Here is a 24,963-nt window from a genome sequence, read left to right as displayed (position 1 = left end):
TTCCCCTGTCTGGGAGTTGTCTTCCCCTTGATCTCTGCGTGGCTGTGTCCTGATCATTACTGAGGTCTCAACTCAAATGTCACTTCCTCAGACAGGCTCCCCAGTGTCACTCTACCTAAAGTAGTTCCACCAGTTATTCTCTATCCTGTTGTCTTGTTTCAGTTTTTGGTAGCACTTAAAACTCTAAAATTATTTAGTAATTTTTTGTTTAAATGTTGATTTTGTGTTCATCCCCACTAGAATGTAAGCTCTATGAGGAAAGAGACAGACATACACCTACTATATACCTGGCACATAATAGGCACTCAATAATATTTGTTGAATAAATGAATGGAGACATATTGCTATTACTGTTATCATTGGATTAAGGTCTAGAAGATTCCAAACTTGTTGACAATTGCACATTCAGCAGACTGCACAGTAAAGGTTAGTTCCTTTTGATGAAGGTTGCTGCACTGGCCTGATTCTCAGGGGGCTTCTTTTGGGGCTGCCTGGGCAACATGCACATGGCCCTTTCAACCTGTTAAATGGCTCTTCTCTAATCATCGTGGAGAGCTTCCACCATCCTTTCAGTATCACATTACTTGAGAGCTAGCCAAGAAGGAAGAAATCTGTTTTTTGTTTGATGAAAGTGCCAGATGGTGAAACATTTGAGAATCAACAGTAAGATGAGAGTCTTGACTTCAGGAGCCAGGGAACAAGAACCAGAATATGGCAAATCAGACCTATCACAAGATCTGAATTTTCAGGAGACTCTACAAGTCATGGCCAGGCAATACAATGCATGACAGAGCCAGGCAGAGTGTCAGAAATGGGAAAGATACGGGGTTCAAAAGTCTGCTTCTGCTAGGAAGGCCTATCTAGGACCTGGCAGAATCCATCTGAAGTCAGGGCAGGCAGGAGGCCAGAAATGGCACAAGAAGCTAGCCCAGCAGCTGGATAACAGAAGCCAGGGAAGATATGGTTCAGAAACACAGAAAGCAACTGCAGCAAATAGAAATGACACTGAAGAACCAGAGTCTATGAAAGTTGAGTGTCCTTGAATATGGAAAGCATTCATTAAGCATTTGTTGATTGCATGATGGACAACAAAGCCACAAGCCAGAGCAAATATGTCATCAATATGTTAGCAGGGTCTTACTTCATCAGTTGCTTCTCCAGAATGGATGATGTTACGCTCCTTCACCCCCAGCCCCGTAACAATTAAAATTGCCATGGTTAATGCTTGAGTGTAGGGTTTACTACTAGCCATTTCAATGACTGATACAAAGATTCCCTAAAAGCGAAAGTCCAGGCATTTAAAATCTGCCGTAAACTGTGGTGATATTCTAGTTAGGGAGACTCTATAGGTATAATTGTACAAGAGATAAAAAAGGGAAAAAGATTGTTCCTCCATTTTGGTGGTTAATAGTGAGAATGCCCTTGACATGGGGCACAAAATGTCACAACATGGTATGGCCATTAGAAGAATCTGGCTTATCGAAAGGCATGCCCGGATAAAATGAGCAACTGACATTTGGAGTAGATAAGAGCATTCTGGTGAGACATCTATAGGAAGATCTGTGGCTTCTAGGCTCAGTTGAATTCACAGAGAAAGGGCCATTACCTAGAGGTACTTGGTGGTCAGGTCTGTAATACAATTATCACAGGGATAGAAAGACTTGTTGACCAAACCACAGACCCTAATGTCAAAAGAATACTATTTTGATTTTAAAGGAGATGACCTTGGAGAAAACAATCAGTCCATTTTTATTTAGTGGAGAGTCAACAAATATATGGAACTTCCTAGCTCAAGAAGGGGCACAAAGTGAAGATACAAAGATTCAAGAAGACTTGATATTAACTGTTGTAAAGACAAAGCTATACCATCTGGGTAAAGGGGATTTGTGCATGTTGGGAGCCTTCCAAAAATAGATCACAAAGCTAAGACTGGCTCAGAAGAATAGAGATGGGAACTGTAGTTCTCATGACCCTTGCTGAAAGTCTCATCTTTGAGATGAGGACTTAATCTTTCAAAAGGTAGCAGGAGAATGAAGAAGATTTACCCCTCTGGACTTCATTCTGACCAGTGAAGAACTGGACGATGTACTGGAAGAGAATGGCTCCTTGGGAGAAAGCAAGTACCATCATCCTTTCACAAGTTGTGCTGATAACCTACATGGAGCAAAGACATGGTCATCTTTTTGGTCATCCCTACCCATTTTTGCAGTTCCCTAGACCTGCAATTTCTCATTTCACTGTGACTTTGACAAGCTTCTAACTCTGGTTGGAATGCTCCCACCCTGCTCCCAACCTCTAGCCTCCACTTTCATCCCATCTCCTCTGCCCACATCTTGTTTGACCTGCCAGGCTCAGGTGAAACCCCACCTCCTCTAGAAGCCTCCCCTGACTCCTTTCCTACAAGGTGGGGTTCGATGCTCCTCTTTTGTTCTCCCATAGGAACCCAGCCTTACTCCATAAAGGCACATATATATCACTGTGTATATGTAGAGGCAGGAGACTGGAGTGGCTAAGAGCAAACATTAGACTCCTTTACTTATTAACTATATGACTTTGGGAATGTCACATGGCCTCTTTAAATTTCAAGTTTCCTCATCTCTAAAATGGTCATTAGTAGGATAAATACTAGCTGCTAACATTTATCGTGCTCTTACTATGGGCCAGGTACTGTGCTAAATGCTTTGCACGCCTTGTAATATTTGATTCTCAGAATAACCCTATGAAGTAGATACTATTCATTTTTTTCAGATGAGAAACTGAGTCACAGAGTGGTCACACAGGCAGAAAGTGGCAGAGGTAGATTTGCACCCAGCTCTTCTGACTCTGGAGTCCAAACGTTTAACCACCTTTTTCTATCACATAAGGTACTGCATGTAACACACTCGGCACAGTGCTTGGCGTATAGTAAGCACTAAAAATGGCAGCTTTTCTAGTTGTTCACTTGTGTTCTCCATTAGACTGTGAACTTCTTGAGGATAAGGATGCCATTATTCAGTATCCTCATTGCCTGGCACATAGGAGTTGCTGAAGAAATGTTAAATAAATCTATAAAAGATTATAGAAGCACATAAATAAGGAGAGTACAACTGAGTGGCACCATCCCGTGATAAGAGCAGCAGGAAGGCTATGAACTGAAATTAGGAGAAAAAGCTGAAGATACTCCATAAGGACCTTTAAAACCTGGTCAGAACAAGAAGAAGAGCCTCTGATGGGGACTGAGTTTGTATCCATATAAATAAGATGGGAAAATATGGGCTGAATGTTGAGTAGAGAAATCACCACTGATTAAGTAGGAATAGCCACAAATGAATGGTGATGGTCTACAAGGAGGTCTCAAGTGACCTGCTAGGTCATGGCTCTGTCCTCTTTAGCTTTACACGTATTCATGATTATTGCAACTTTATCCAACTAATTTTACATAACTTCAAAATCAGTCTTAACACCTGCACCTGCTGGATACAAGCACAGACTGGAACCTGTATGCCTGGATTGAAATCCTGACTCCGCCACTACCACCTAAGTGACTGGGAGCAGTCTGTTTAAAAGTTTTGTTCCCTAATTTGTTGATCTGTAAAATGGGTAATAATAATAGTGCCTACCTCATAGCACGGTTGTGAGGATTAAATGAGTTAATTCACATGAAGCTCATTTTGTAATAGTGCCTGGACGTAGCACTCAGCAAATATGCTATTTTTATGACTATTATTAACCTTCCACCTAAATACAACCTTTCTTTATTGTCTTTATAGATGCTCATTCATTTGCATATTTAGTTGCAACTATGTTAGTTGCAATCACAGTGTATACAATTTTTGTGTTTTTAACACATTACTGAGTGGGGCATTTTGCAGAAACTAATGCCTGTGGCCGTAATACATCTCTGGTTAAAAATGAGTTAGAAATCACACATTTCATAAGTGTAATTTTAATAGCCACCCAATGTTCCACCCAGCATATATATACCAAGTCTGAATGACAGTTTTATCAATGCTTTCGATTTGAATAGGTGGCAAGATTTTTAGATCTTCAGATGACACAAGACTGGGAGGGAGGGCTAACAGATTGGATGACAGAATCAAGATTTCAGAAAGATTTCAACACCTTGGAGCAAGGAGCTGGAACTAACAAGATGGCGTTTAATAGGGATCAGTGCAGAGCTTTGTTCTCTGGCCAAGTGCCCACATGCAGGATGAGGGAGGTAGGAAAAAGGCCAAGGGTTTTTGCTAACAGCAAGTTCAAAGTGGATCAGTAGAGTGACAGAGCTAGCCAGATACTTCAGCCTTGCAAGGGGAGACAGAAGCAGAAGTGAATCTTCTAGAATTAAAGATAGGATTGCTACTAGAATTCATCCTTTCACTCAGTTGTTCAATGGGCATGTTGAGCCCCTTTATGTCTTATGTCCCTCTATGGTAGGAGCAAGGCCTCTAAAATGGGGGTTTCAGTCTGGTGGGTAAGAGAGACAACAAATAACTAAAATATATGATCTATTACATTATTATTATTATTACTAGTACCTTTATTATTACAGTTATCTATTATAATGGAGATGGACTTAGAATGCCATGGAAAACACAGAAGGAGCCTGTAACTGAGAGTGGGGTCAGAATGGGTAAGAAAAGGCTTAAAAGAGCGGGTAAGGCTTTGGTAGATGCTTTAAGGATAGGTGAGAGTTGTCCAGGCCGGCCAGTGGGGATGGGCATTCCAGGCAGATGGAATGGTATGTCATATACAAATGCCTGTTGAGCTGAGATGCTCTCCTGAAGTTGGGAAGAGCAAGATGTTCAGTATGGAGGAGAGGAGTGAGAGGCTGGCGAGGTGGGGTCCAGGTTCCCAGGCCCTGTGCACTATAGGAAAGAGGTGAGTTTTACGTTGGAGAAGATACAGATACCAGGCAGGGATGAGACCAGGGGTGACAAGATAAGACTACTATTTAGAAACTTCTGTGTGGTGGGTGGGAAATTGTTTGTGGGGGAGACAAGACCAGAGGCAGGGAGACCAGTTAAACACGCAGCAGTTTTTGGGAGAGATGATTTAGGCCTGAACCAAGACAGTGGGGTGTGTGTGTGTGTGTGTGTGCGTATGTGTACATACAGAGGATGGATTGAAGAGTTATTTAGGAAGTAGAACTGACAGGGCTGAGTGCGAGATAGGATGTGTTGCTTGGGGGAAATGGGGAGAGTCCCAGATGACTCCCAGGAGTCTGCCTGGTGTCACTGAATGAGATGAGGAATTGGAAGGGAAATGGATTTGGGGTGGGGATAGAGAGAGAAGGAATTTTGTTGCGGACGTTGCATTTGAGAGGCCTGGGGCACAGCGAGGTGCGTTCAGGAGGCATTTGGAGTTGAGGGTCAGGACCTCAGAAGGAGAAGCAGGACCACCAAGTTAGCTTCCTGCCACTTCAGTCCTGTTTCTCTCCCAAGCCCCATGCCCACAGAAGGATGCCTTCCCAATTGCTCTCAACAGTGGATGAAGGCCAGGTACTCCCAGTATTGAATACTGAACTCAAACCACCGACAGTTCTGTCATGTGGTTGTCAGCAAGGATAACAAGTTCCCCCTGAATTGTGTGCCCAAGAATTTTTTTTTTCTTTTTTAAGCTGAAGAATAGCAATGACATCTCTGGAGAATCAGAAGGAAAAGGGTGACAGCAAACAGATGCCACAGTTTACGTCAGGTCTGTTAACAAGCTCCCTTTTCCCCTTCTCCAAAAACGGAGTCTTTCTGACGCTCTAAGTAGCATGTATTTTAGCAGGTATTACAAATGCCTGAGTTGAGGCATTTAAGGGAAAATATAAATCTGAGTCAGACTTCTGGGGAGGAAAAAACAATCAACACCTAGAAGGGAAGTTGAAATAACATTACTGCTGATTTGTCCCCAGCGTGACAATACTTCTTCATACCTGACACCCCAAGATATAATTTCCTGTACGACAGGTGCCCGTTCTTGTCGATTGTCCCTGCTGGGCAAGTGATGGGAGCACATGTCAGTTAATAATCACTACAGATCTACAAGAAGGCATTTCATAAACTTCCTCAGCAGAGTTCACATGAGAGGGTAATTGGCAGGGACCTGGCCTCCTGGAAGGAACCTTGCATTCAGGTGTGCAATTCTATCGAACGCTTTAATGGAAACAGATACAGTCTCCTGGTGCTCAAGCCACTACAAAATTGCTCTTTGTACTGAAAACAGGTTGATGTGAGTTCTGTCTCTAGAGGAATACAGGAGAGAAAGCAGTTCCCAGTCAAGAGGCACTAGTGAGGTGACCAGTTGCCTTTGTCCACTCCAGGTTGGCTTCACCAAAATGGAACTATCTCTGTCATCCAATTTTGGCCTCTTTCTCCCTTTCACATGAGTCTAGTTTCCCCATCCAAGATTTTGCCCTGAGTTCTGGGAGGAGAGGGAGGGAGTGTGGCCTACTGGAGGAGGGTGGGTGCTGTAAAATGAGCGACGGGGCAAGCCAACATTTTCCAAACTTTGTTCACTGGAATAGCATCTTGGTCAATACATTTGGGAAAACCTCTCCCTTTACTGTAGATTCACAATGGAAAGTCTTTGAGAAGCCACACTCCCTCCCTCTACTCCCAGAACTGTGGTTATTTGTCATCCACTTTAGGAAATGCTCCTAGAGGCAAATTCTAAGCGTAGGCTATATAGTAGTGTTTTCTAGCCTCTTTGTTGGTGCAACTTGAGGTCAAGCAGAAACCCTTTTTTGCCCCTGACGTTTGTGATTTAACACATTTCAAGAATCTCTGAGTCCATTAATCTGCCCTAGTTTATAGAGTCAAGGGGGAAATTTGTATCTCAATTTAAAGACTAGGAATTGCTCACAACCTTAGGGTCATCGCTGTGATTACCGGATGACTGGCATTCTCCAGCACAGGGGCTGGAGATGGACAAGGTGTAGGACACTGAGTCCGGGGTAAGCTCAGGGCTGCTCCTGGAACCTAACACGTTTTCTGACATGTGCTTATTTTCTTTCTCTTGTCTGCTTCCCCTAACAGTGATTTGTCAGAAAATAAAAGCCATTCTGGAGGCTTGAAAGTCCTAGAGAAGCAGGTGTTGAGTTTACAAAGAAAAGGCACAGCGGTTCCATAGGTCTCCACTCCATAGGCAGTGGACTCGTGGACAGAGAGTCATGAGCTCTCTCCTGTGTCCTGAATGGGAATAGGAGATATTTCCCATCACTGCTTGGTGCCTCTTGGCCCAGCTGAAACCTTAAATTAACCCCAGAGGTTGAGCCGACCCTCCTCTTACTTTTAGCCTGTCTGCTCTCCATCTAGGAATCAAAGGTTTGTCATCCCCAGGCCCTTTGATTTATTTTCTCTTCCCAAACCACATATTTCCATGAGCCAGGGCAGTTCTAGCAAATCCCATTTCTCTGACACCACCTAAGGGGTTCTTAACTCAATTCCAACCTGTGGGTATGGGGAGATATCTTCCCCCCACACCACCAATTCTCTGACACCAGTTGGGTGTCCTATAAATCAACTCAATTCTGACACTCCTGAGAGATAACATCAGATTCCATGGGTTGAGCTGAGTCCCACAGGACTGCTCCCCTTTCCCGTGTTCCCAGATGCTAATTACAAATCCAGGTTGTCCCCTGTGCTTCTGACCAGCTGGCTATGGATCAGAGGTTCCCACGACCCTCTCCTTGACTTTGATGAATTAGCTAGAGTGCCTCACAAAACTCAGAGAAACATTTAAATGACTAGATTACTGGTTTATTATAAAAGGATACAACTCAGGAACAACTGGATAGAACACGCATAAGGCAAGGTATGTGTGTGGGGGTGGAGGGGGTGCAGAGCTTCCCTGCCCTCTCTGATCGTCCGCTCTCCCCAAATCTCCACGTGCTCACCAACCTGGAAGCTCTCGGAAGCCTGTCCTTTCGGGGTTTTATAGAAGGTTCATTACATAGTCACAGTTGATTACATCGTTGGCCATTGGTGATTGAACTCAGTTTCCAGTCCCTCTCCCCTCCCCGGAAGGTTGAGACTGAAAGTTCCAACCCTCTAATCACATAGGGGTTACTGGCCCCCCTCCTTAGGTGAGGTCCAAAAGTCACTTTGTTAACACAACAAAAGACACCTTTGTTGTTCTCAAGACTTATGAAATTCCGAGGCTTTTAGGAGCTCTGTGTCAGAAATGGGGACAAAGAGCAAATATATATTTCTTCTTATTCATCACACTATCACAAGGTGCATTCAGATAATTTCGCACCCTTCCTTTTTCTTTGTTCTTGATGCAGAACAGTTACATTAGCTCCGGTAATCACTGGTTGCGAGGTATAGCCTTGCTGTTTCATTTCCTTGGTTAGTGATGCTTTTTTGAGTGAGGAATTATTTACCCCCTCCCTGTGAATTCCTTTAAAAATATGGGATGTGACCAAAATAGTATAGTTCGGAATTAACTCTTTAGATGAGCTCCTAGGAGCCCATGTGTCTTTGTCTCTTTCCTCCCTCACCTAACTCTACTTCCTCTCCTATTCCGCGAAGTGAGGGAAGAACCTTCCTCCACTTCAAACCCTTCGGGTTGATCCGTAAGTGAGCTCTGCATGCACTGTCAAGGCGCAGTGAGGAAGCTGTGGACTGAAAACAGGGCAAAGAAGGATAAAGCAGACAAAGGGCAGAAGAGGAAAGCAGGGAGTCTTACGTGGAGAAAGCATTGTTCTGTTTCTCGCATCGGATCCCCTTGCAGTTGTTGGGCTCATCGATTGCTCTGGTCTCATAATAAAAGTAAAGCTGGTTCAATCCGTTGGCAAAAGCCAGCAGTACCAGGCAGTAGATAAAGAGGAATTTGAGGATATCAAGCAACATGCGCCCCAAAGAGATCTGCAGAGGCCCTAAGTGGGAGTTGGCTGTGAACAGGGATATGAGACGTAGCGAACTTAAAATGTTGGATATCGCAAAGAGAGCTTCTGCAATCAGAGTCGGGTGCCACATTTCCCATTCTTCCCTTGGACGAGAACCATTATACTGAAAGAAACAACAAGTGCACAAGATGAGAGGTACAGCGAGCATTTAGACAACTTTCCCCTCTTTCCTCCCTTCTGTATCCAAATAAAGCCACCAAAGTAAGCATCGAGCATTCATTTATACAACAGCCCCCCCCCCCCGCCCCCATGATTGGCACTGTTTGTCTTTTTTTCCCCTCCCAATCAATACATGATGCTGGTAACACTCTTCCTCCCACTCCCATCCAAATGTGTACCCAGCACGTAGATATAGAAAAATGAATTTCGGAGCAGTCATCTGCAGTAACCACCTGTGCTTTATCAACAGACATTTTTGAAGTGTGAGTTGACCAGATTGTTGGGGAGTGTCCCTGGAACAGAGCCACAGGTATGCCCAAGGTAGTGGAGCCACATTACCCGGCTTCCTAATGAGATTTCAAATCAACTTTACTACCCAATCCCCCATTTTGTTTGGAGCACTGCAGATAACCTGTAGTTCCTGAAGGACAAGCGATCAGTCTCCTCGGTGTGCAGTGTTCACCTTGACTTCCCTGCTAACTGCAGTTTGGAGCTGATAGAGCATCCTTAGAGGGTCATTACTCAGAGTTTTCTGCCGATGCTCTTTTCTTCCATAGTATTACAAACGGCATGTCAACCTTCCAGGTAGCAAATTTACTGCTGCCCACACGGTGATGTTTGGATGTATTTTATTGTTCCTTTGACAGTCTTACAAGTTGCAATGTCCCTCCAGCACAACTGAAGAACCAGGGGGTTGAAGAAGGGGAAGAGCCAGGATTTCTAGGGTTGGCTGCCCGTTTTTCAGTCTTTCCTGAGCTTTCAGCTCCTGGAACATTGGAGGTTGCCTTACGGAAAGATGGCTTCATTGTGAGACCTGAGCTCCAATTTGGGCTTTGTCACTTAAAACTGCCTCTCTCCCTCTCAATTTCACCACAGAATGAGGATAATATCTACTCCTACCCACTGCACATGTCTGTGATTCTGTATCCATATGCGAAAGTCTGTGTACTCCATAAGGGGCGATGTTATGGAAATATAAGAAGTTGCTTTTTACCTTCCCCAAGACAGAAGTAGAGTTTGCCTGGAATCCAATATGAAGCATATTGCCTTGAGCGCTCATCTAAATATCACAATTTCTCAGGACAAAATGTAAACAACTTTTCCAAGAAAATGTTGCATTGGGGGCCAGATTATATTGTTAGCATTTCTAAAATGTGCTTTGCTTCCAACAACTGAGGAAACTGACGTTGTTAAAATCATTTGTGTGTATCCAATATTCCTTGCTGTCAGAGGAGTTTGCAGAAAACTTGCCACGTTTGTACTTCTGTTTCAAATAGACCTGAGGTGGCCAATTGGTTTTATACACTCTTGGCCAAATCTTGTATCTCTCTGTTCTTCTTTCCAAAGAAAACATTTGCTGCATCGTTGTGAGGGGTGGACATTGTCATGCCTGTTTTACAAGTGCAGGAACTGAAATCCAGAGAGGCAGAGCGAGTTGCTTAAGGTCACACAGCAAGTTGCTGGCAGAGCCAGGACTAAAACTCAGGGCTCTGAACACTCAGTCTAGCATTATTTCTATGAAATGTTGCTTATATGATAGTTGATATCACAGCACATATGTTAGATAGGCCTTTACAGGTTTGGAGGTCTATGTGAAAGATGCAGGTTCTTTGCTGATAAGAAAACAGACCTATATTTTAAAACTATCAACTGGAACATGCATAGCTCGTAATTTAGGGTTTTCTCTCTCCACAGACACACCTGTAAACACAGGGAGGTCTTCTGCCCATGGGCAGGTGAGCTAGGATTTGCGGGACAGTCAAAAGTGTGAAAGATGATTCTCGTGGCAAATCTATGCTTCGCCTATATATTTTTGGAGAAAGATATTATAGAATATGATAGAGAATAAACTTGGAGCTCGTTTAGCATAGAGGTCAGCAGACTTTTTCTGACAAGGGCCAGATAGTATATATTTTTAGCTTTGTGGGCTATATGGTCCCTGCGGCAACTACTCAACTCTTCCCTTCTAGAACTAACAGGCAATATGTAAACAAACAGATGTGGCAGTGGCCCCAATCTGGCCTGCACACCATAGTTTGCTGACCCCTGATCAAACACAAGTAGTTTTCAAATTGTGTTCTTTCAAGCCTGAGGAAGGGTTCAGTGGAGGCATCTGGTGGCCACTGTGGAAACCATTAAGGAGGCCTGGAAGATTCCTTCCTCAATCCAAATTCGTTCCTTTGAGCTCCTTAATATGTTGAAGTTCTGCGTAAGTTTGAACTTCAGGAAGTGGTTCCATGGAAAAAAGTTAACAGCTTGAAATCCACTGATTTAGTCCTGTCTTATTGTTCAGAGGCAGTGTCTGAGGCTAGAGAGGTAGAAGGATGGCCTATGGTAATCCAGCGAATCCAGCTCGTAAATATCAGAGCAGGGATTAAATTTAGGTTTCCTTACTCTTGAGTTAGTGGTATTAGGAGGCTAGTGGCTTTTCTTATATTCTTTAAGATGGAATGCAGCTTGAAAATTGGCCTCTACGCTTTTCAAAGGGAGTGGGAACTCAACAGCAAAATATGAAGAGGGTCAGCCAAGTGTGGGAACCCAGTTGGAATAAAGATGGGGAGGTGTGTCTCCATCCAAGTACTGGCTGAGGAAAGGATCACAACTCAATGGGTATAAAAGTTCAGATTTAGTCTGTACATATGGAGTAAGGTGGTGGTGGGATAAATCTAGATGATGCCATCCTGGAAGACAAAAGAACAATTACTCTCCATTTGTAGGGTTATCTCGGGGGTACTAAGGGCCAATCTTATGTGTGCTTGTTCCTTATGATTACTTTGGTGTGTGCCTTTTGCTTCCTGTTGCTGTAGGCCACGTGAGGTGGTATACACATATATATAGTGGACTAGTTTTTCGTTCTAATAAAGGATCTTCTTAAGGCCAGTTTATGTCATGTTGCTTCAGTGCTGCTTCAGTACGATGGTGATCTGAAATTTTTCAAAGGGCCTGCGGACCAGCCCTGTGTCTTTACCTCACAGAAGTTGGCTCAGCCTACTTGGAGAAGTTCATTTCAGACTGTGTGCCTCTGTGTAAGGGTGGACCAGTCTGCCCATTGACAATTTCTCAATGCAAATCCAGTCTGCTTAAAGAATGCCTTGCTTTGTAAATTCTCCTTTCTTGAGGAGGACACCAACTTCTTAGCAAATGTCTTTTTTTGAGTTAAGTGTTTGTCAGCTGACGGGCATTTACTCAGCTTAGTAGAGCTGATTTATCCTTACACTCTATGGTAGGGAAGTATCTAGTCCTTGGAAGGCTTGCCAGTGTACAGGTTGGGCAGGTTATGTGCTTACCTAATGTTGGGCATCTGTTGACATATTTTCACATCCCCAAGGGTTAATCCTTTTGATCATTTATTCTAAACTTTCCTGTTTAAGTAGAACCCACTGATTTCTAGATTGACAATTTATTGTCCCTCTAGTATATAAATACCACTTCCAAAGGAAGACTTTTTTTTTTTTTAGGCAAACAGTGTTACTTAGTCAGCAGAGTGCCAGAATGACATGGATTGCATCCAGGCACATTAACCAGAGATTCAAACATTTTCCTTACCAGCTTTTTCTTGTAAGGAAGTTGTATGTGTGTGTTAAACGATCACCACAAGTATAAGCATACTCTTAGGCTTCTTTCGAAAATGTTTCAGGACTGCATTCAATATTCACGTTCCATGGAACTAACTCCAAAGGTCTTCAAATTTATGCAATATGCATATTAGGGATATAAAAATAAACTAAGTTGTTGGTGATTTGGGGGACAGCCATATTCCCATTCTGAAACTCCTTCATGTGGGATTTAGTGCCAAAAAGCATGACTGACTAGACAGTCTTGGAGACGGACTTGTCAGCCTTTCCTCATGCTGGAGAAGTTCAGTTCAGGGTACAGGGAGCACAGCCATTCCATTTTCTAATGAGCACCAAATCTGAACTCAGAGCCTGTGACTGCCCAGCATGGGGTGTTGGACATGAAGCTATTTTTCAGGATAATTCAGGCTGTACATGGTGCAGGAACAACATCAAGGCAGGGTGTGTGTACATGTGTGTGTGTGTGTGTGTATTATCTAGATTCGTAGAGAGACATAGATTGGGTGATACTTGAAAAGTAGGATTCATAACAGCTTGAATGATCATCCTGGTAGTGGAAGTGATTCAGGAGGCAGAGACGATTAAAGATCTATGTCTCCTGCAGTGAAGTTTCTAGGGTTCCTATCCTATGAAGAACACTTGAGGGAAGTGTGAATGTTTAGCTCTGAGAAGAGACAACTCAGCAGGTTAGGGAGAGATGACTTCATATTGGAAGCACATTATGGAGAAGGAGCAGCCTTGTTCGGTGTGACCCCACAGGGAGGAAGGATTACTAATGGATGTGTCACAGGGAGAATAATATTAGAAAAATACAAAGTAGCACTTTTTAATGAAGTGACAAGTACTGAAAGAGGCTTTTGGAAATTCAGTGAATTTCCTAGTCTCTGACCTATGCAAGCATCAGTGGGCCATCTTCTTGGCAAGGGAAATGTAGAGAGGATGTAAACACAAATTGAGTGGGTGTGTGGCTGAAGACCCTTTTACTCTCAGAGTTCAAGAAGCTAAGAATTCATTTGCAAATTGCTCCATTCTCCACTTTCTTTGGTTAGGTGGGCACTGCTTACAAACCATTGAAAGAATATCTGCTTTATGGTACTTTTCCACATGGATTGAACTGTCATCTGTACTTTCCCCCTAAACTCTTTAGGTTCCAAGAGCTAAAGCTTAATGTAAGCAAAATCATTAAGAAAAATGGCAAACATTCCAAGTTACCTTGACATAGGCCACGATCTTCAAGGAAATAGTTGCCAGGTAGAGTGAGTTCATTGCAAAATCCATCAGGTTCCACCAATCATGGATGTATTCAGTAAATCCACCATCCCACATTTCCTTAATCTCCCCCCAAATGAAACCTGAAGAATGGAGGCAAAAAGTTTATTTCTTCACAGCGTCAGACTAGACATCATAGTAGGAACCCCCCAGATGAAGAAAGAGGAAATCAGTGAATGAATTGGGGGTCAGTGGAGCCCCTAGAGATAGTAATTTCTTTCTTTGCTACCTCACCTCCCTGTCTTGAACCTGCCAAACTGGATAGGCTTTACATAAAGATGCCTATATGTTATATTTTTCTGGATACTACTCACTTTCACTTTGTTACCATAGTTACTGGAATGCTGTTACAATTTAGGGTGTTTGATTCTACCCTCTTCCCATGTTACAGTGAGGGTAATTTCATCAGAGAATTGATTAGGTCAATATTATCCCAGAGTCCTTAGTTTCCACTATGTACTAGGGGGAAAACTTCTCAATGAGTTTTGAGGTGAGCAAGCTGGCCATGGTCTAAAGTATGGATGTTGGGGCCGCAGCTAGGCAATGGGGCCCAGAATAATTTACAATCCTCTTTTCTCCTCTCTCCTCTCCTTGTGTGTGGGTTTTATGGAATTCTGCCCGATGGCATAGATGTTTCTTTAACCTTCGAATGTGGAAAGCAGTAAAAGGTGTGGCTTGTGGTCTAAGGCAGTGTGTCTCAGACTTTAAAATACACGTGAATCACCTGGGGATCATGGTGATTCTGATTCCGCAGTCCCAGGGGGAGACTTGAAATTCTACATGTCTAACAAGTTCCCAGGTGATGCTGACGTTGCTGGTTTGGGGACCACAGTCTGAGCAACAAGGACTTGGAAGATGGCAGTGCATTGGAGGGTCCAATGCAATCGAATTACGCCTGGAGGCTTCTGGTAAGGCTGCTTTAACCATGAATTGTGTGAATTTCCCAGGTTTCCCTCCTGGTTGTGAAATCAGTATCCAAATAGGATGTTGACCCTGAATAAGTACTGGGATTGTGTGGAATAGTCACGAGAAAGCAGCAGATCCAAGTGCCACCCCCGAACCCCAGTTATGTAAAAGAAGGCATTGAATAGACTGGTCAGCACTTGCCCTGCCTAGCTTACTTGAGCCTGTCCTGACTAACACTTGACTTTCCCTCTAAACCAACTGACAAACAACTTCCTTGTCCTTGATGGTATTAGGGTAGTTGAAACAAGCCCTGGGTACACTGTCCATCTCACAGTGAACCCTGTGATACTGAGCAGCCAGGGCCTGGGGAAGAAAGGAACCACATTTCTGAGATACCCAACAAAGGACTGCCCCACTGCACAGAGGGAAGGTACCCTAGTTCAGGGCCAATCCAACTGCTTGAGCCAATAGTTTCTTTAGACAGGACCAGTGGGCAGTCTGGCCATAGCTCCTGGTCCCTTAGACTCACCAAGAACCCAAGGCAATATCATCCATTCCACGACAGTCGGGGGAGGCCCCTGTACATGGAGGTCTGTCCTAACGATGTGCTGAGAAGCCAGGAGAAGCATGAAGAGAAAGGTCAGATATGACGCTGTGTGGCAGATAAACTTGATAAAGGGTTTCTTGATGAATAGCCCAAGGTTGCTCCTGGGTGAGATCAGATAAGCGATAGACAGCATGGGAAACAGGAACCCAATGGTCATGCACGTCAGAAGCTTGACTACCCAGTGTTTCCGCCGCCATCCAGGGAAGCCGTCGTACCACAGAGTGGCAAGCAACTGCTGGCAATTGGGCTGGGCCACAAACTGGGAAAAGAAGAGAACCAGTCAGGCATCTGGGATGTTCAGGAGGAAGTCTACATTCATAATAGCTCTCCTAGTTCACAGCCAGCCACGTGGCCAATCCCCAGAGGAGGCCTGATTTCCAGGTTCCCAGGCATGGCTCTAACCTCAGAGCCAGCTCTCTGTGTCAAGCTAGGAGACTAGATCTTCCTTAGGGTTATTTGTTTCATACATTAAACAGAATTGTTCTGGTTTGTGCCTTGGCATGCCCCCCTCCCCCCACCATTCCCCCTCTCGTTGTGTTAAGAGAGATGCTTCCCCAAACCTGACTCGGCATCAGAATCAACCAGGGACCATGGAAAAAAATCCCAGTTCCCAAGTCACACCACAGACTGACTAAATGGGCCTCCCTGGGGAACAGAACCTGGGCAGCTGTTTTACAAATTTCTCCTGGGAATGGACATGCCTCTTAGCAGAGACTCATGGGCATGTTTCCTTTCAAATGGATTCACTTTTACTCATTCCCCTAGCTTACATGAGGTCATCAACAAATGTGTACTTTGGGCAAACACAAACTGGCAGCGAATAAGCTCATGCCTGTGGCTATGGTTTGGAATGGAAATGAGTTTCCTTTATGATGTTTTCTTTTTTCCCTTTTGGTTCTGAGCACCTCTTGGTTGGCTAGCAAAACTCAGGTTGCTACTTTGTCATTTATTTAACACCCTCTCTAGTCTAGACATGCAAAGGAGGCAAAGCTATTTGGGGGCCAATATTATAAGACAGTATCTAACTCAGCTGGGATTTTACTTAAAGGCAATCTACAAAGTCTCAGTGATTAATAGTTAAGAGATTATCAGCATTGCAAGTCACCCTCCGGCTGCTACTTCCTAGTAAGCAACTCAATAGGGACCTCAACTGTCAGCAATGATGTAAAATATTGCCTTTGTTTGATGACTCCAGCTTCCCATGGGAAGGGTTAAACAGCACTGCACCATATAGCTTACTAGAACAAAGCGAATAAAATTCTTCCATCATTTACCTAACACCCAGGGTAAACTAGCCCAATTTTACTGTCAGTATATCTGTGACGGTCATTAGCTTCCCACCAAAACCATTCTTCTCTTCCTTGGGTACAGGCTGGACTACATCTCTCAGGCTCCCTTGCAGTGAGGTGTGGCCACATGACCAAGTCCTCAATAATGGGATGTGAGGAGAAATGATGAGTGGCACCTCTAGGCCTGGACTATATATGCCCCCCCTCCATGTGTGATCCTCCATGGTCTCTCCCCCTTCTTGCTGAGTGGGATGTGGTAACTCAGGATGGCCTGAGGACTTCTGTCAGCCCGTGTCCTTCAGAGACTATGTGGAGGAGAACTGTCTTGGTGACCAAGAATATCTGTCTTGGACAGTTACTTGACTAATTCTGTTGTGTTTGAGCCATTATCCATTCTGGGGTCTAGTCTACCCTAAAGCAGTTTACTATTATGAAATGACAAAAAAAAAATAAGCTCTAAAGTCTTTTTATCATGTGACCCCATTTTCTCCAAAGATGTTCATGATCCCTCTTATGTCTTTACATCTTTTCACATGGCATCCCTCCATCTCTCTGCGCATCTGCGGCCTCACCTGGTCCATGAGTCTGGACCATTAAAATGCCCATGAAAACTGGGTTTCTGAATTCTAGTCTTGGCCGTCCTGGCCTGTTCTTCACACACAGATCAGAGCAATCTTTGAAAATGACCAATCTAATTACGTCAGTCCCCTACTTAAAACTTTTTTACTGGGTTCTCCTTGCCCTTAAGATGAAGACCCAACCCCCAACCTCACCCACAGGGCCCCACCTGATCTGCTCTTTCTTTCCCATCTTGGGCCTCCACTCTATTCTTGTCACTTTTCCCCAGCCCACTGGCCTTTCTTCAGTTCTTCCACCACATCAGTGACCTTCCATTTCGGGAGGAGCTTTGTACCTACTGCTTCCTAGTCTCTCTCTTCCTCAGACTGACTCCTCCTTAACCCACATGTCTCAGCTAACAGGACAGTTCTGCAAGGAGGTCATCAGCATTCTACAATAATAATTTTTTTGCACACTCACACTTGACATTTATAGTAAAATCCTATACAGTCCCTTTCTACTCTTGACATTATAGCCTATGCCAATGGCTGGGATGAAAAGATCCTAGAGAAAAAAGGACAGAAAAATAGGAGGGTAAAGCAAAATATTTGGATGCAATGGGAGAAGCACTGGGAGCACACAGTCTAGTGAAGGAGAGATATATAAAAAGACAGTTATGAAACAGTAGAGTAAGGGCGTGGAAATGGATAGGAAAACAAGGCGTAATGGGAGCACAAAGGAAGGGAAAATTTGGACTGCTCAGCGAAGGCTTCCCGGTGGAGGTAATACGTGAGTGGAGCATTAAAGGATGTGTAGAAGATGGCTAGGTGTAGTGAAGGAGAGGGGAAGGGAGTAGACAGCCAGAGCAGAGGGGATAACATGACTAAAGGCAGAGAGGTGAAAAAAAGCACGACGTGTGGGGAGTTAGAGCAGTCTGGAGAGGCTGCTGCTTGAACTGCAAGGCTGTGGATGGCAAGAGATGAGGCTGGAGAGGCGGGCAGGGGTTATAAAAGATCAAAACGATAGTCTTTGGCCGTTATAAATAGTATGACTCATTTTAAGAGCAATGGGAAGCCATAAATGATAGGTTTGTGTGTGTGTGTGTAGAGTAGTATACTAGTTAAGACTATAGACACTTGAGTTACATTGCATTGGTTCTCTCTGTTCTTCAAAGTCTTCATCTAAAGAACGGAGCTAATAACAGCATCTGCCATATAGGATTCATGTGAGGATTAAGATCAGTTACTATGCATGAAACATTTAGAACTACGTCTAGCACCTAGTATGGGATCATTAAATCTTAACAGCATATATCATTATGCATGTGCCGCAATCAGATTTAGACATTAGAAAGATCCTTCTGCTTATTGAGTAGTAAATGGATTGGGGGCTGAGGGTGGGCAAAACTAGGGGCAGGAAGACCAGTTAGAAAGGTGTTGTCAGTGTTGTACGAAATGATCGTGACTCAGACTAAGGTAATGACAGTGGAAGTGAAGAGATGTGCTCAGATTCAAAACACAGTGTGGAGGTGGAATTGGTGGGTTGTGGTGATGCATGGGAAGTGAAGTAATATATCAGGCAAGAGGGTAAAAGGGAGGGAGGCTTCTCTTTGGGTGAATTGGGGGGCAGTAGTGCCATTGACTGAGACTGGGAATGCTGAAGCTGGAACAAGTTTATGGAAATGTATGCGTTTTTATACCTGCTGAGTTAGATTGGCCTGTGGGACATCTAAATGGAGATATCCAGACTGAGGTACTGACGTTACACAGCGGGGGTCAGCAAACTTTTTCTGTAGAGGGCCAGATAGTAAATATTTGGGACTTCACAGACTATATCATCCCTTTGGCAAAGAGTCAACTCAGCTATTTCAGCACAAACTCAGTGATACATGATATGTAAATGAATGGGTGTAGCTGTGTGCCAATAAAACTTTAACAAAACAGGCGGCAATTTGTAGTTTGCTGTTCTACAGTATTGTCCCCTGCATCTGCCAGAACCAGATATTTGGACCACTTTGCCATGGTCTTTATGATCTCCTGGGACTTTTCCCCTTGCATATCCCCAAGAACTCTGACCCAAGAAATCACCCTCCCCTAAAGCAAAAATACAGATGTGAAGCTGCTTTTAATAGTGGATGTGACCATCCAACCTTTATTTTCAATGCCTCTACTCTGAGTTTCGATTTGGCTGAACATAGTAATTTTAAAGTTGGACAGGTGTTTATTTTCTATTTTTGTACCTGGCAAGAGTAGTATAGGGTGGTGTGGACTCTGGCAGAACAAACTGCAATTAGAATATTATAAAACAAACTTGTCTTAGGCTACCATGTAGTATCTAATCCAAACACACCTGTGAGCTTTGAAAGCACAATCCTAATTCCTGCTTGCATATTGAAGTTCCAAGTTGACAGTTTATTTAATCTCTAGTTGATTTTGAGACTGCCTCAGAAAGAGGGATTGCAGGAAAAACATCAGTGTGTATGTGTTGTTGCTTGATTGCACTAAAGGCCAAACAGTACAGAGCCTAGAGCAGTAGTTTTTAGTTTTGATGAAGTCCATTTTATATTTTCTTTTGTTGCTTGTGCTGTTGCAGCCATATCTAAGAAACCATCACTCAATCCAAGGTCACGCAGATTTACACCTATGTTTTCATCTCTGAGTTTGATAGATTTAGCTCTTATACTTAGGTCTTCAATCCATTTTAAATTAAGTTTTGCATATTGATAAGGAAGGGGTCCAACTTCATTTATTTGTGTGTGGGTATTTACTTGTCCTGAGGCAGGAGATAGATGGGGTCCAGGCTGAGCAGCTAGAGTCTGTCCCCTGTGGACAGACACTCCAAGACAAAGATAATAGCAGGAGCTGAACCCTGCCCAGATGAGAGATAAAGAGACCACATATTTCTCATTCTTGAGGTCAAGGAGACCTTCCTGACTACACATGCACAGAAAGGCTCCTTGGGAGTCAAAAAGAGAGAGGTCACCACCCCATAGTAAGTGATGCCAAGCTACCCATAGGCCTCTTCGCTAGAATCCATCTTGGCTAAGAGATGTGCTCACACCTGAATTATACCAAACAGGGACTCAGAGCCAGACAAAGCAAGATGATTGGCCAGAGGAAACCCGGAAGAAATGCCCCATATAAGTGATTCAAATTACCACGAGGGTGTAACTTTCTCTCTCTGAGCCTGCCCTTGTGAGTCTATTCACATGTACTCTTTTTCCTCCTAATAAACACTTTACTTGCTTCACTATTTTCCATCTCTTTGTGGAAATTCATTTCTACAAAGCCAAAGGGTCAGGGCCTTGTCACTGGCCATTGTCCCTGATGGTCTAGTGGCTAGAATTCAGTGCTCTCACTGCTGTGGCCTGACTTCAATCTCTGGCTGGGGAACCGAAATCCTGCTTCAAGCTGCTGCAGGCTGAGGCCACCCGAGATCAGTCCCAGCATCATTTTATGAAAAGACTACTATTTCCCCATTAAGTTATTTTGGTACCCTTGTTGAAGATCAACTAACCATAAATATAAGGGTTTATTTTTGGATTCATAATTCTATTCCATTTATCAATAAGCATATCCTTATGCCAGTACCCCACTGTCTTGATTACAGTAGCTCTGTAGTAAGTTTTGAAATTGAGAAGCAAGAGTCTTCTAAATTCTTTGTTCTTTTTCAAAATTGTTTTGGCTCTTCTGCCTCCATTGTATTTCATGTGAATTTTTTGATCTTCTTGTCAATTTATGCAAAAAAGGAGCCTGGGTTTTTAACAGGGATTGCCTTGAACCTGCAGAACAATTTGGGAACTTCTGCCATCTTAACAATATTAAGTCTTCCAATTAATGAGCTTGCAATGTCTTTCCATTTGTTTAGATCTTCTTTAGTCTTTCAACAGTGTGTCAATGAAAAAAAATGTTGCCTGCTATATCAGTAAACAAAAGATGTTGCAGCCATTAAACCAGTACAGCTACCCCTGAGGGTGAGGCGTGAGGGAGCTCAGGATGGAGATGAAAGGGCGAAAGGGCGCTGCCAGCTGCCAAGCCCTCAGCCACTGCAGCCACCCCCCAACTGTGTACCCTGAGGGGATTCAGGATGGAGAAAAGCAAGATACTGACCCTAGGTAGCTGAGGTGCCTATCAAAGAATGATTTCAGTGAGCCCAGATTCTTGCATCTTCCCATACATAGAAAAGCGTTAAATTCCTTAACTTGAGATATCTGGTTTTCTTTAACAGTAACCTTTAGAAGTTCCAACTACCTGGTCTTTGTTGCAAAAGCTCCTATATATCCTGGTTCCTCCCTTGCCTCTTTGGAGCAATTCCTCAGAGCTATATGAGAGGCTGCAGCCCGGGCTTAAGCCCTCAGTTTTGTCTGCCAAATTAAACATAATCTCAACTTTTAGGTTATGCAGTTTTTTTTCCAGTTGACAAGTGTTTTGTAGTTTTCAGTGTATAAGTCTTACACTTCTTTTGCTAAATTTATTCCTTAGTATTTTATTCTTTTTGATGCTATTGTAAATGGAATTGTTTCTTAATTTTATTTTTGGGTTGTTCATTGCTAGTGTATAGAAACAGTTGCTTTTGTATGTTGATCTTGTATCCTGCAACCTTGCTGAACACATTTATTAACTCTAATAGGTCTTTTGGTTGATTCCTTATGATTTTCTATATACAAGAACATCTCATCAGTGAATAAATAGGGTTTTACTTCTTCCTTTCCAAACTAGATGCTTTTTATTTCTTTTCATTACCTAATTTATGTGGCTAGACTCTCCAGTACAATGATGAACTCAAGTGGTGAGAGTGGACATCCTTGTCTTGTTCCTGATTTTAGGGGGAAAGCTTTCAGTCATTTTGCATCAACTGTGGTATTAGCTATGAGTTTTTCATAGATGGCCATCAGGCTGAGGAAGTTCTACTACCAGTTTTTTTTAGTGTTTTCATGATGAAAATATGTTGGATTTTGTCAAATACTTTTTCTGTGTCAATTGAGATGATCATGTGTTTTTTTCCTTCCTTCTATTAATGTAATGTATTACATTGATTGATTTTGTTATGTTGAACTACTCTTACATTCCAGTTATAAATTCATGGTGTATAATCTTTTTTTTAAATTGCTGGAATCAGATTGCTTTTGGTTAAGCTTATTGTTTGCCTCAACTGTTATTCACTACCTCAGGCATCTTTGATGTTAAACAATTGCTGCTGATATTTTTCAACAAGTGCCCCTAGGCAAAGGTCTACTGGTCTTGACCACACAAAGACAAACCACGTAAATGGAGCTTTTTCTAGAGAGTTGCCAGACAGGTCATATAATGACAATTCTCTGGGGATGGTGTTTTTGGGGAGCTCCAAACTTGGTCTCTCTCTTTTTTTTTTTTTGGCCAGCACCTGCCAAGCTGCTCCTTTTCACAGTTACTAGAGTTTCAAGACTGTTGGTTTTCAAGGTTACTGTGGAGCTGGGTAAAGGAAGATAGGAATAGGGCAAGTTAAATTACCACAAAACTTGCCGTTCTTACTGAGATTCAGCTGTTTTTCTTGAATAAATGCTCCTCTGTTGCAAGCCTTTGGTTAAATCCCAGAATGGTAAGGAAGTTGCCTTTGAAGATTTTTCCAGTGTCTTCTTGCTTTTCTGCAGTGGATTTTCAGAAGTCCTAACACCACCATTCTGAAAGTGCTTTCCCTCTTGAATTTTTAACTTTTCATGGGAAGTGAGGTTGTATTTCTGTGTGACTTAGTGTAAACTATAGAGTCCTTTTCCAATTCCCTCCTTAGGGGGCTTCAAAGAAACAAAGTTTGAGCAGTATAGTAGCTTCTTAAAAGCCAGAAGACTGGGTGTTGCTCAAGGCCTGGGAGCACATCTTAGTTTCCATTATATTTCCAATATTTTGCTAAATGCCTGGTACAAGGTAAATGCTGAATAAACACTTATTGAATGAGTGATTGAGAACCTTGGTGGAACATTCTCTTTCCAAAGCCTTCTTTCCTTAGTGTATGTAGGGGGCAAAGTCTGATAGGTAAGTCAAGTCTCAGGAGTTGCAGCGAGGAGTTATTCTTAACAATCAGATTAACTACCATATAATGAGCTCTTACAGTGTGCCAGACACGGTACCAGATTTTCTCACGGATTATCTCACAGCAATCCTAAAGGCAGATATCTGTATCATACCCATTTTATAGATGATGAGACCGAGCCCAAGCTCACATACTTGGTAAGTAGTGGAGCCAGGACTGGAGCCCTAGCTTGGCTGACCACAGACTAAGCTCTTAAACACTGTACTCTGTCAATCCCTGGATAGTATGAGCTGAGGCCCACAGAAAGCTGAATTTTCCAGTATCTTCCCCATTGGCCTTGCCATAGTGATTGAAATGCACACATCATTTATTGCTTTGAGTTAAGGCCTTGAAGTTAGATTCATGTTTGTAGGAAGTGGTAATATATAAAACTACTAACCTTAACAGTTTAAAGTGAGTACCTCATATTAGCCAGTGATCTAGCTATAAGGGACCTATCTGCTAGGTATCTAAATAATCAAGTGACTTTCGTGCCTGAACCAAGGCAGAACCCAAGGCAGAACAGAATCTGACTTGCTCATAGCCAAGCGGATGCAAGGTCCATGTGATTCAGTTCAGGCATTTCAACAAGTAGCTCTGTACACGGGCTGTGCCTGGTTCTATGTGGCGTGCAAGGGGAGAGAGTCCCAACGAGACAGTGACAGTGATTCTGCCCACGGGATCTCACTGATAGGCCAGCTAAACTCACGTGAAAGAAGTAATGGGACAATAAAGTTTGTGTTCAGATGCCCGCACAAGTGCTACAGATGGTCCCAGATGGCTGGCTCTCAATAGACCAAAGGCCACTCCCCTCCAAATCCGGAGATTATTTTACCAAGTAAGGACATGAAAAAAAAAAAAAAACAAACCCTACACATCTTTGACCTTCTGTTACCACCATTTTATAAGAAGAAAGGTCAGAATAAAGTCTAGTCATTCAAATTAGACCCATTTAGCATTAGGAAAATCTCATTACTTTGTTATGAGGCACCACAACATAGGAATTCAGGGCATTCAGAGACAAATCAGCAGGCACTTAGAGTCATAAGGAAAGGCTGCAGAGAATTATTAAATCATTTCTTTTTGGAAGTCTTCCCTGATTGCCCCAGTCAGAGGCAATCCCTCCTTCTTGAGCCCAGACCACCTTACTTCTTCCTTGTGGTATCACTTAGAGCTTCCCTCACGTTACACTTATACATAGAACCCTTGACTCGGCCTTCTTACAACGGTAAGCTTCTGAAGGGGAGAAACAATTGTGTCTGTTGTGTGACATTTCATATCCCAGGGGCTTTACTATATTAGCTAAAGTGAGAAAATCTCCTCTCTGCCTCCCTGCTAAACTTCAGACTTACATGTTCAACTGCCCAGTGGGCATTTCAAATGCATAACCCAAACAGAACTCGTTTCAGCCAAAGTACCCCAAAATATGCACACACACACACAAACACACACACATTTCTCTTTTTACCTCACATTCTGTGTGCTCTCAAGGCATTTTTCTAATAGCAGTCATAACAGTCACAGATTAGATGTATACAGAACTTCCTATGTTTTGAATACTTTTGAAAGCATTTTCTGTATATTGACTAAACCCAGGAGGTTAGTACTATACTTATACCCATTTTACAGATGAGAAAATTGAGGCTCAGAGAGGTTAAATAGTAATAACAACAACAATTA

General features: G+C 43.0%; 1 protein-coding gene across 1 annotated transcript in view; it reads right to left on the bottom strand.

The window, feature by feature from the left end:
• Nucleotides 1-24,963, bottom strand: part of TRPC5 (transient receptor potential cation channel subfamily C member 5) — a 129,414-nt gene that overhangs the window by 34,976 nt on the left and 69,475 nt on the right. The window contains exons 3-5 of the mRNA XM_057718472.1: nucleotides 15,314-15,650; nucleotides 13,822-13,961; nucleotides 8,656-8,978 (exon numbers count right to left, since the gene is read on the bottom strand). Coding sequence (XP_057574455.1) covers nucleotides 8,656-8,978; nucleotides 13,822-13,961; nucleotides 15,314-15,650 — 800 coding nt within the window. The remainder of the gene's footprint in view (nucleotides 1-8,655; nucleotides 8,979-13,821; nucleotides 13,962-15,313; nucleotides 15,651-24,963) is intronic.

This window comes from Hippopotamus amphibius, chromosome X (genome assembly GCF_030028045.1).
Source record: "Hippopotamus amphibius kiboko isolate mHipAmp2 chromosome X, mHipAmp2.hap2, whole genome shotgun sequence".
Classification (NCBI taxonomy): Eukaryota; Metazoa; Chordata; class Mammalia; order Artiodactyla; family Hippopotamidae; genus Hippopotamus; species Hippopotamus amphibius.
Note: the sequence above shows the minus strand (reverse complement) of the source record. Positions and strands in the feature narration are given on the sequence as shown.